General features: G+C 43.8%; 1 protein-coding gene and 1 non-coding gene across 2 annotated transcripts in view; one reads left to right on the plus strand and one right to left on the minus strand.

The window, feature by feature from the left end:
- RPF2 (ribosome production factor 2 homolog) overlaps nt 1–12433 on the plus strand; it is a 43366-nt gene that overhangs the window by 16097 nt on the left and 14836 nt on the right. Inside the window, exons 5-7 of the mRNA NM_001258154.1 lie at nt 429–510; nt 3072–3148; nt 11619–11718. Of these exons, the coding sequence (NP_001245083.1) occupies nt 429–510; nt 3072–3148; nt 11619–11718 (259 nt within the window). The remainder of the gene's footprint in view (nt 1–428; nt 511–3071; nt 3149–11618; nt 11719–12433) is intronic.
- Nucleotides 11847–11950, minus strand: LOC114677819 (U6 spliceosomal RNA). Its single transcript, XR_003729261.2, has one exon. It is a non-coding gene; the product is annotated as a U6 spliceosomal RNA (small nuclear RNA).

Below are 12433 nucleotides of genomic sequence, written 5' to 3' on the forward strand. Positions count from 1 at the left end.
AAGTCTTCATTAACTTCCACTGGGGGAAAAAAAAAAAACTGGTATAGTTTTTTGTTTTGTTTTGTTTTATTTTTTTGAGACAGTCTTACTCTGTCCCCCAGGTTGGAGGACGGTGTTGCATTCTCAGCTCACTGCAACCTCTGCCTTCTGGGTTCAAGCGATTCTCGTGCCTCAGCCACTAATGTAGCTGGGATTACAGGCGTGTGCCGTCACACCTGGCTGTCTTTTGTATTTTTAGTAGAGACAGGGTCTTATCTTGTTGTCCAGGCTGGTCTCAAACTTCTGATCTCAAGCAATCCACTCGCCTCGGCCTCCCAAGTGCTGGGATTACAGGTGTTAGCCACCGTGCCTGGCCTGAGTTTAAAGGTAAGATTCTTAAAGTTCTTAAATTTATGCGTTGACTAAATGGGATTTATTTGGTTTTATAGGAATTCTTTTCAAAGAAGTCAGATTGTTCTTTATTCATGTTTGGCTCCCATAATAAGAAGCGGCCAAATAATCTAGTAATAGGTAAGTATAATTTACTTTTTAATGTTTTCACTGTTAGAGTCAACTTGTTAGCAGCAGCGAATTCATATGGGTCTGGAGCAACTTGGTTCTTGCCTCTTCAGAGGAAATAATTCATCCAGGGGGCATAGGCAGAGTAAGAGACTGAGGGAATTATTTGAACAGGAGTGAAAGTTTATTAAAAAGTTTTAGAGCAGGGGCCTGGCATGGTGGTTCATGCCTGTAATCCCAGCCCTTTGGGAGGCTGAGGTGGGTGGATCATTTGAGGCCAGGAGTTCGAGACCAGCCTGGCCAACGTGGTGAAACCCTGTCTCTACTAAAAATACAAAAATTAGCCAGGCATGGTAGTGCATGCCTGTAGTCCCAACTACTGGGGAGGCTGAGGCATGAGAATTGCTTGAACCTAGAAGGTGGAGGTAGTAGTGAGCCAAGATGGCGCCACTGTTCTCCAGCCTGGGCGACGGAGTGAGACCCTGTCTCAAGGGAAAAAAAAAAAGTTATAGAGCAGAAACAAAAGAAAGTAAAAGGAAGTAAAGTACCCTTGCAGCGCCAAGCAGGCAACTTGAAAGATTCAAGTGTGCTGTTTGACCTTTGACTTGGGGGCTTTATACGTTGGTATGCTTCAGGGGTTTGGCGTCTCTTCTCCCTTGGTTTTTCTTTTCTTCTTTTTTTTGTTTTCTGAGACGGAGTCTTGGTCTGCTCCATCGCCCAGACTGGAGTGCAATGGCTCAATCTCAGCTCACTGCAACCTCCACCTCCCGAGTTCAAGCAATTCTCCTGCCTCAGCCTCCTGAGTAGTTGGGACTATAGGTGCCCACCACCATGCCCAGCTAATTTTTGTATTTTTCGTAGAGATGGGGGGTCTCACCATGTTGACCAGGCTGGTCTTGAACTCCTGACCTCAAGTGATCTGCCCACCTTCGCTTCCTGAAGTGCTGGGATTACAGGCATGAGCCAGCATGCCTCTCCTCCTACCTTGATTTTTCCTTGGGATGAGCTGTCTGCCTGTGCAGTGGCCTGCCAGCACTTGGGAGGGGCCACATGCACAGTGTGTTTATTGGAGTTATACATATGCTCATTTGAAGCATAGAGCAAGGTCATATACCAGGTAAAGTCTGCCATTTTGCCTCCTAGTGTGCGTGCTTGAGCCCACCCACCCAACTCCTGAGATCTTATTGGGAAGCTGCTGATTACTAGCCTCAGGTGTTATCTATTTCTTGGGAGCATGCCTCTCCTTGGCACTGGCTGCAACCAATTATTATTTTAGAGAGACAGTTAAACAGCCACCTGACCATCACCTGATGGTTGCCTGACATTCCTGGTTGGGGTGGGGTGAGTGGGCAGCCTCTCCTGTCCCGTGCATGTCTGCCTATCTACTGTAACAAGCTCTGTGACTCAGATTAACTGATGGTATTGAGGGATCAGGAGTAATCAATAAGCTGTAAACTAGTTTGGTGGGGTTTTTTGGTTTTGTTTTCACCTTGTGACATTGAATAAAAAATTTTTAGATCATGCCAGGCACGATGGCTCACGCCTGTAAATCCAGCCCTTTGGGAGGCTGAGGTGGGTGGATCACTTGAGGTCAGGAATTTGAGACCAGCCTGACTAATATGGTGAAACCCTGTCTCCACTAAAAATGCAAAAAAATAGCCAGGCATGGTAGCACACACCTGTAATCCTAGTTACACGGGAGGCTGAGGGAGGAGAATTGTTTGAACCAGGGAGGCGGAGGTTGCAGTGAGCTGAGATCATGCTATTGCATTCTAGCCTGGGTGACACAGCAAGACTTCATCTCAAAAAAAAAAAAAAAAAAATTTATGTCAGTCTGCAAGTAAAGAATGGGGCATATAAATAAATATGACCCTACCGATACAGTGAAGTGCCACAAGTAAGAAAGAATATGAAAAGATTTCCTGGTAATTCATGTTTCTTAGAATGCCATTGCCTTCTGTCTCTGTTGGAATCAAATTCTGATTTAAATAGGAACCGTGGTCTCTTCGGGCTCTCAGCATCCCTGCCTACTGGGTTGTAGATGCAACATGATTACTTTATACTTGCATTGAGTGTCTCTGAGCTCCCACGTAGCATGGATCCATTGGAATTGGGGGAAAAAAATTATCCGAAGCTGTAGATTTTTTTTTTAGTATGATATATATATATATGTACTAAATCAATATTAGAGTTAGTGTATCGACCCATGTAAATTAACCTTGCTCTAATATCTATTGAGTAAGTAGATTTGAAAATGAACCTTTGCCTCAGTGTATTGAGATTGAGTCTGGCATGCTCACTGGCTTAGGCAAGCCCTTTACCTTTTGTGGGCCATCATTTATTCTAGTATAAAATAAAGGAGTTGGGCTAGGTAATGTCTAAGATCCTTTCAATGACTAATATCATAACAATAAGTAGAGTTGAAAATGTAAGAAAGTGGGATATGTTTGCGGGATTATAGGGAGAAAGAAAAGAGGCAGATATTAGGACATTTTGAATACACAGCTCATGTGGGGATATGTAAGGTGGCTCTTTGGGAAAAATACATACTTAAAAATACATTTTCCTTCCAGGTCGTATGTATGACCACCATGTGCTGGATATGATTGAATTAGGTATTGAGAATTTCGTCTCTCTAAAAGACATTAAGGTAAGATACTCATCATAGAAATGAAAAGTATTTTGTAATGCTTCTCTTGGCCAGTAGTGACATCTTGTGGTGAAGAGTAGATCAAGAACTTTGTGTTTTTATTTTGACATGCTCTAGGATAAAAATGCAATTTTATTTTACCTTTCTTTTAAAAAGAGGAATATATTTGTAGTGCATAGCAACATATGTGGACCTTGTGGCTGTTAGACTTCAGACTGTGGTTACTAATTCTTGTCTAGGCCATAGTTTAATTTTTTTTTTTTGCTTTTTTCATAGTTTGAATTTATTTTTTATTTTTTTTTTTTGTTTTATTTTATTTTTTTGAAACAGGGTCTCACTCTGTCACCCAGGCTGGAGACCAGTGGCATGAACATGGCTTACTCAGTCTCGACTTCCCGGGCTCAAGCAAGCCCCCACAGGGGCGTGCCAGCACGCCCAGCTAATTGTTTTGTATTTTTTTTTGTAGAGACAGGGTGTTGTCATGTTGCCCAAGCTGGTCTCAAATCCCTGAGCTCAAGGGCTCCCCCTGCCATGGTGTGAGCCAAAGCACCTGTAGGCCTATAGTTTAAATGCTGTCCTCTTCCTCTCAATTATCACAGCATCTATTTTATGGAACCTTAGAAAAACCTGTAGAATTTTCAAATTGAGTCCTCTTGTAAACCCAGGAAGCTCTGGCTGATTCTATAGTATTTTGGTTACTAACCACCAAATGGCAGCTCAGTTCACCCTTGGGGAGTTGTATCTTTTGTGTCATCTTTGTTTTAATGATAGTATGAAATAGAGTGTTCTAACTCGGCTCTTAGGTACAAATTGGGCTACTGTTCCCTCAGAACTCTGCTTCAGGCTTAATCTATCTTAGCAAATACATTATTTCACCTAGACCTCATAGCAATCTGGGTAAGGCCTAAGTAATTTTCTTTTTTGTATAGATTTGGAGATTGTGGCCCGTAGGGGTTTCACTGGTGAACTAGAATCACACATATAGTCAGTATAACCAAGATTAGGACTCCAGGGCTTTGGGAGAAGTGATATTATTGTTGGTAATAGAAAGTTATGTAACTACTGGCAGTTTATGGGTTTTTGAGGCTCATGGTCTAGTCGGAAGAATTGTAGCAAAAATATATAATTACTCTTTTCCCTGCCTGACTTTAAGAGAGGACATGCTTTCCAGGTTTGGGTAGAATTCCTGTACTAAGCGACTTTATCCCATGAGTTTGGAAAAAAAAGGTTCTTACCAGATCCCCATTTAGTCAGTCACCCCAGTTTCCTCAGGTACAGGTGGAACAGTGGTCTGAAATTGGATTTAGAGGCAGAACACTTGGATTTGAGGCCTGTCTTGGCTATTTAGATGACATTTGTGACCTGACAAGTTAATGGCTTCCTTAACCTTCAATTGCAATCACATATAAAATAAGTATAACAACATCAAATGAGATAATATATGTGAAAGTGCTTATCAGTAAAGATAATATTTTGGGAAGTATTTTGTAAAGTATATAAACTGTGATGCTTGATTATGGTGGAAGCCCTCATATTATTTTCTTTCTGTTTTTTTTCTTTGGAGACAGGGTCTCGCTCTGTCACCTAGGCTGGGGTGTAGTAGTGCGATCTCAGTTCACTGCACCCTTGACCTCCTGGGCTTAAGCAATCCTCCTACCTCAGCCTCCCAGGTACCTGGGACTATAGGTGTGTGCCACTTCACCTGGCTAATTTTTTTTTTTTGTAAAGACAAGCTCTCACAGTGTTGCCCAGACTGGTCCCAAACTCCTGGACTCAGGAGATCTTCCTGCCTCAGCCTCCCGAAGTGCTGGGGTGCCCAGCTGTCATATTATTATAGTGTCTCTTTGGGAGCATGCACAAATCTCTGGAGATGACCAGCGTAACCCCATTTCACCTTTACCACTGCTACTAGCTTATCACCAGCTTAGTGGGAGGGAGCACTGGCTAATGAGCACATGCCAGCCCCTCTAGTCTTTCCATTTCACTTCCAAAGCAATGAAATATTTCATTCACTGTGCAGCTTCTAAACTGGACCACAGTCCAGGCTCTCATGCCTGTAAGCCCATCACTTTGGGAGGCCCTGGCAGGAGGATTACTTGAGGCCAGGAATTTGAGACAAGCCTGGGCAACATAGCGAGACCTTGTCTCGTATATGTATAAAGTAAACCGGCTAGGCGCAGTGGCTCACACCTGTAATCCCAGTAGTTTGGGAGGCCAAGGCAGGCAGATCACCTGAGCTCAGGAGTTCGAGACCAGCCTGGCCAACATGGCGAAGCCCCATCTCTACTAAAAGTAAAAAAATTAGCCAGGCATGGTGGTGCATGCCTGTAATCCCAGCTACTTGGGAGGCTGAAGCATGAGAATCTCTTGAACCCGGGAGGTGGAGGTTGCAGTGAGCCGAGATCATGCCACTGCACTCCAGCCTGGGCGACGGAGCAAGACTTTGTCTAAAAAAAAGAAAATAAAAAAGTAAACTGGACCACAAAACCATTATTACCAGGTTTCATTTCTTTTTTTGTTTTCTAGAGGCAAGGTCTCACTCTGTTGCCCAGGTTGGAGTACAGTGGTGGGATCACCACTCACTGCAGCCTTGAATTCTGGGCTCAGGCTATTATCCTGCCTCAGTCTCCTGAGCAGCTAGGACTGTAGGTGTGTGCCACCCAGCCCTGCCAAAATTTTTTTTTTTTTTTTTTTTTTGAGACGGAGTCTGGCTCTGTCACCCAGGCTGGAGTGCAGTGGCGCGATCTCGGCTCACTGCAAGCTCCGCCTCCCGGGTTTACGCCATTCTCCTGCCTCAGCCTCCCGAGTAGCTGGGACTACAGGCGCCGGCCACCTCGCCCGGCTAGTTTTTTTTGTATTTTTTAGTAGAGACGGGGTTTCACCGTGTTAGCCAGGATGGTCTCGATCTCCTGACCTCGTGATCCGCCCGTCTCGGCCTCCCAAAGTGCTGGGATTACAGGCTTGAGCCACCGCGCCCGGCCTTTTTTTTTTTTTTTAAGAAATGGGGTCTCACCATGTTGCCCTGGCTGGTCTCAAACTCCTGAGTTCAAGCGATCCTTCCGCCTTGGCCTCCCCAACCACTGGGATTACAGACATGAACCACTGCACCCAGCCCAGGTCTCATTCTAAACAAGAACCGTTTAAATTGAACACTACATTTTCACTCATGGAGTATATATATAACTATAAATTTTATTAATTGAGAATGTGCTTACATTGGCAATTCTTACGTGTACTCAGACTTATTAGGCAGTCCTTTTTTTTTTTGAGATGGAGTTTTGCTCTTGTGGCCTAGGCTGGAGTGCAGAGTGGCATGATCTTGGCTCACTACAACCTCTGCCTCCCAGGTTCAAGCAATTCTCCTGCCTCAGCCTCCCAAGTTGCTGGGATTACAGGCGCCCACCACCACGCCTGGCTAATTTTTGTATTTTTAGTAGAGACGGAGTTTTACCATGTTGGCCAGGCTAGTCTTGAACTCCTGATCTCAGGTGATCCACCTGCCTCAGCCTCCCAGAGTGCTGGGATTACAGGCGTAAGCCACCGTACCCGGCCCTAGTCTTTCACTTTTTACCTCTTTTTTTTTTTTTTTTTTTTTTTTTTAAATTTTCTAACACCGGTGTCACCAATACCCCATTATTGATTACAGGTTTATATTTTTAATTTGTTTTGGTACACTTTCCCTTATCTTCCCTTTACTTCTCCTTTGTTTTTAAGATGTTTTGCTAGGTATTTCTTACCTCACCTACCTACTTTTGTTGCCAACCCTCTTTCCTCCGTTAACTTGTCCGTCTCCTCCACCATCCCCACCAGACAGAGTCTTGCTCTGTCACCCAGGCTAGAGTGCAGTGGCACGATCTCGTCTCACTGTAACATCCGCCTCCCTGGTTCAAGCAATTCTCCTTCCTCAGCCTCCCAAGTAGTTGGGATTACAGGTGCCTGCCACCATGCCCGGCTAATTTTTTTGTATTTTTAGCAGATACAATGAGAATATTTAACTCTTTAAACAAACTCAATGAGAATATTTAATATTAGACTCTACCAGGAAATTTAGTATTCTAGGAGCCTGTTTTCTCAAGATGGCCATACATTGAAGGATGATTATATTGAATGAAATAAGACTAGCCTGGACAACATAGTGAGACAAATTAGCCTTGCATGGTGGCATGTGCCTGCAGTCCCATCTACTTGAGAGGCTGAGGTGAGAGGATCGCTTGAGCCCAGGAGTTTAAGGTTGCTGGGAGCTATGATCGCTCCACTGCACTCTAGCCTGAGTAACAGAGTGAGGCATCACGTCTCCCTCACCTACAGAGTTTCACTCTTGTTGGCCAGGCTGGAGTGCAGCAGCCCAATTTCGGCTCACTGCAACCTCCGCCTTCCGGGTTAAGGAGATTCTCCTGCCTCAGCCTCCTGAGTAGCGGGATTACAGGTGTGTGCCACCACACCCAGCTGATTTTTGAATTTTTAGTAGAGACGGAGTTTCACCGTGTTAGTCAGGCTAGTCTTGAACTCCTGACCTCAGGTGATCCACCCACTTTTGGCCTCCCACAGTGCTGGAATTATAGATGTGAGCCACCGCCCCCAGCCAGCTCATCTGTTGTAGACTCCTACCTAGTTCAGGGTCTTCATGATGTGCATGTGACTAGCATTTTTTTTTTTTTTGGAAATGGAGTCTCACACTGTCGCCCAGGCTGGAGTGCAATGGCATGATCTTGCCTCACTGCAACCTCCACCTCCTGGATTCACGCGATTCTCCTGCCTCAGCCTCCCAAGTAGCTGGGATTACAGGCGCACACTACCATCCCCGGCTAATTTTTTGTATTTTTAGTAGAGACGGAGTTTCACTATGTTGGCCAGACTGGTCTCGAACTTCTGACCTCGTGATCCACCTGCCTTGGCCTCTCAGAGTGCTAGGATTAGAGGCATGAGCCACCGTGCCCAGCCGTGACTAGTGTTTTTTAAAAATGGAATAGAGTAAAAAATATCAGTGCTGTATGTATTAAGTATTGGTGTTTTTTTTTGTTTTGTTTTTGTTTTTTTTTTGTTTTTGAGACAGGGTCTTGCTTTGTCCCCCAGACTGGAGTGCAGTGGTGCTATCTCAGCTCACTGCAACCTCCACCCCAAGGTTCAAGCGATTCTCTTGCCTCAGCCTCCCAAGTAACTGGGATTACAGGCATGCGCCACCACGCCCGGCTAATTTTTGTAGCTTTAATAGAGATGGGGTTTCACCATGTTGGCCAGGTTGGTCTCAAACTTCTCACCTCAAGTGATCTACCCACCTCAGCCTTCCAAAGTGCTGGGATTACAGGTGTGAGCCACCGTGCCCAGCCAATTACTGTTTCACATAACTTTGATTTGTATTTGTATGATGTGTATACTGGGTGACAAGTTCAATTTTTTTTTTTTTTTTTTTTTTTACTGTGCATTGTGGTCAGGATGGTTTGGAAGCCAAAAGTAGTTGTTGATGATGCTGTGCTTTTTGTTCCCTTCTGTACACCTAAATAGACTCTATAGACCTAGGGTCAGACTGGCATGGCTGGAGCATGGAAGACCTGTTAGATCTGGAATGTCCTTTCAGCTTCTCTATCAGACAGACAGATGTTAGGCACATCTCCATCTCCTAAGTATAGACCGTTGAGGTTCCGGGTTTGGAAGTAGAGAATGTCAACAAGAGTGGTCATGGTGAGCAGCAAAGCAACAGGTGACCTCTGGTCCTAGGGCAGAGGGTGTTTGGTTTTTGTACTGTTTTTGTTTTGTTTTGTTGCTGGATTTTGGATAGCCCTTGATTTTTGGTCAGAACAGAGAATTTATAGGAAGCCCAGACCAAGTCATTCACCTTCCTCCATAAATTACTCACTCAGTTAAAGAATTGTTATTCTTTCATTTTTTGCCTCTTTGGTGGCTTCTAAATCCTCTTTTTAATCACATCACATTCTATTTGGTGTAAAAAATCTATAACTGGTGAAAATACTTTTTATAGTAAGAGTTTCAACACTGCTGATGAGAATTGGCCTATACTTTCTATAGCTTATATAAAATTACATTGCTTCTCATGTGAATGTCTAGTTGGTAGTTTAACTTAGCCTTCATTTTATTTTTATTTATTTATGTTTTTGAGGGTCTCACTCTGTCCCAGGCTGGAGTGTAGTGGCGTGAGCACGGCTCACGGCAGCCTGGACTTCCCCGGGCTCCGGTGATCCTTCCACCCCAGCCTCCCAAGTAGCTGGGACCATAGATGTGCACCACCACGCCTGGCTAATTGTTTTGTGTTTTGTTTGTTGTTTTTTTTTGAGATGGAGTCTCTGTCGCCGAGGCTGGACTGCTGTGGCGCTATCTCAGCTCACTGCAACCTCCACCTCCCATGTTCAAGTGATTTTCCTGTCTCAGCCTTTCAAGTAGCTGGGACTATAGGCACATACCCCTGCACCTGGCTAATTTTTATATTTTTTAGTAGAGACAGGGTTCCACCATGTTTGCCAGGCTGGTCTCAAACTCCTAACCTCAAGTGATGCACCTGCCTCGGCCTCCTAAAGTGCAGGGATTATAAGGGTCAGTCACCGTGCCCAGCCTGTTTTATATTTTTTTGTAGAGACCGCGTTTCCCAGGCTGATCTCAAACTCCTGGGCTCAAGCGATCTGCCCATCTTGGCCTCCTAAAGTGCTGGGATTACAAGTGTAAGCCACCATACCTAGCCTATAGCCTTCATTTTTTTTTTTTAATTGAGACAGCATCTTGCTCTATCACCCAAGCTAGAGTGCAGTGGCATGATCTTGGCTCACTACAAGCTCTGTTTCCTGGATTCAAGCGATTCTCCTGCCTCAGCTTCTGGAGTAGCTGAGACTACGGGCGTGTGCCACCACGCCCAGCCAACTTTTGCTATTTTTAGTAGAGACAGGGTTTCACCATGTTGGCCAGGCTGGTCTCGAACTCCTGACCTCAAGTGGTCAGCCAGTCTCTGCCTCTGGAAGTGCTAGGATTACAGGCGTGAACCACTGTGCCCAGTCCATAGCCTTCATTTTAAAATACTTTTTATAAGATATAGTAGGAAAGGTACAGTGGTACAAATAAATTATAATTAAATTTATTTACTCATTGAGACAAGGTCTCGCTCAGTCACCCAGGCTGGAGTACAGTGGCACGATCATGGCTTACTGCAGCTTCCACCTTCTGGGCTCAAGCGATCCTCCAACCTCATGTTCCGAGTGTCTGAGACCATGGGCACTCACCAACATGCCCAGCTAATTTTTAAAAGTTGTTTTTGGCCAGGTGTGGTGGCTCATGCCTGTAATCCCACCACTTTGGGAGGCCAAGACCAGTGGATCACTTGAGGTGGGGAGTTCGAGACCAGCCTGACCAACATGGAGCTGTCTCTACTAAAAATACAAAATTAGCCAGGCGTGGTAGTTCATGCCTGTAATCCCAGCTACTTGGGAGGCAGAGGTTGCAGTGAGCCAAGATAGCACCATTGCGCTCCAGCCTGGGTAGCAGGAGTGAAACTCCATTTCAAAACAAAGGTTTTTGTAGAGATGAGGTCTCACTGTGTTGCCCAGGCTGCTCTTGAACTCACTCCTGGCCTCAGGCCGTCTTCCTGCTTTGGCCTCCCAAAGTGCTGGGTTTATAGGCATGAGCCATCACACCTGGCCTTAAATTTATTTTGATTCAGGGATGCTGGCCATCAGAAGGCTCTTTTGGTTAGTTGGTTGTATTGTGTTGTGTTGTGTTTTGCTTTTGCAAGTGTAACTTTTAATTTTATTCTTTGCATAGACTAATGTTTAAAAAGCCCGTTACATCATTCTTTTGCCATATTTTATTTGCTAATGTAAATGAATGGGACAAAGAATGGTTTTTTTAGTATAGAAGTCTAGAAGCTTAAAAACGTCATCTTAGCCAGGCCTGCACCTTTAGCCCAGATACTTGGAGGATGTCTTAAGCCCAAGAGTTTGAGTCCAGACTAGGCAACACAGCGAGAGCCTGTCTCTTTAAAAAAAAATCCCACCTCTGTTTTTACCTCTAATATCAGTATTCACAGACATAGTTTTAGAACAGTTAAAATGTGAAAACAAATTAGTGTAAAGTACCGACTACTTTAAAATCAGTATAGGCCAGTCACCGTGGTTCTCACCTATAATCCCAGCATTTTGGGAGGCCGAGGCAGGTGGATCATTTGAGGTCAGGAGTTTGAGACCAGCGTAACCAGCATGATGAAACCCAGTCTGTACGAAAAATACAAAAAAATTAACTGGGAATGGTGGCATGCACCTGTAGTCCCAGCTACTTGGGAGACTGAGGCAGGAGAATTGCTTGAACCCGGGAGGTGGAGGTTGCAGTGAGCTGAGACTGCGCCACTGCACTCCAGCCTGGATGACAGAGTGAGACTCCATGTCAAAAATAATAATAATAATAATAAAAAATCAGTATGTAAACAGTTTAGACTTTGGTAATTATATAATTGCATTTTTTTTTTTTTTTTTAGAACAGTAAATGTCCTGAGGGAACAAAACCCATGCTAATATTTGCTGGTGATGATTTTGATGTAACAGAAGATTATAGAAGACTAAAAAGTCTTCTTATTGGTAAGTATTTTAGCATTTATTATCTTCAGAGTAGCTCAGGAAGGCAGTCTCAGACTGTCACTGGTGGCAGTTTGCCACTTTAGGTTTGTAACTTCTTTTTTCTCTTATTTTAAAAATAATATATACTGAAAATAATGGAGTGCTTCACAAATTTGCAGGCCATCCTTGCACAGGGGCCATATTAATCTCTGTGTGCTCCCAGTTTTGGTATATGTGCTGCCGAAGTGAGCACAGCTTCTTTTTCCTCCTTTTTTTGGACCTTTTTCTTTTTTTTCCCCCTTACCAGCAGCAAGAAAGTACCTAAGTGTCTCGGGAGAGTTAAAGCAGCTGTTGTACTGTGCAGATGATTATTTCCCAATGTGTTAGTAACTTAGGTATTACTTACATAGTGTTTTATAAAATTCCTGCACCCATCTCCTGTCATTCCTAGCATCATTTAAAATTAAATTTAGAAAGTTGAGGGATTAAAATTTCAAGATTGTATGTATCACTGACTTCCAACTCAAAAACCTTAATTAGTTTTTCTGAGTTGAATATACAAGGCCTTTCACAACATATAACCAATGTAACTTGGCCTTCTTGATCTCCTACTTCTTTTTTCCATTAGAAAGGGTTTATTGCCAATATATTATTCACATTTCTGTTGTCTATTCTGGTATTACTCTTACTTATCCAGTTTCTACTAATTCATTTCAGTGTCAGATCGTCAAGTTTC

This window comes from Macaca mulatta, chromosome 4, assembly GCF_049350105.2.
Source record: "Macaca mulatta isolate MMU2019108-1 chromosome 4, T2T-MMU8v2.0, whole genome shotgun sequence".
NCBI lineage: Eukaryota > Metazoa > Chordata > Mammalia > Primates > Cercopithecidae > Macaca > Macaca mulatta.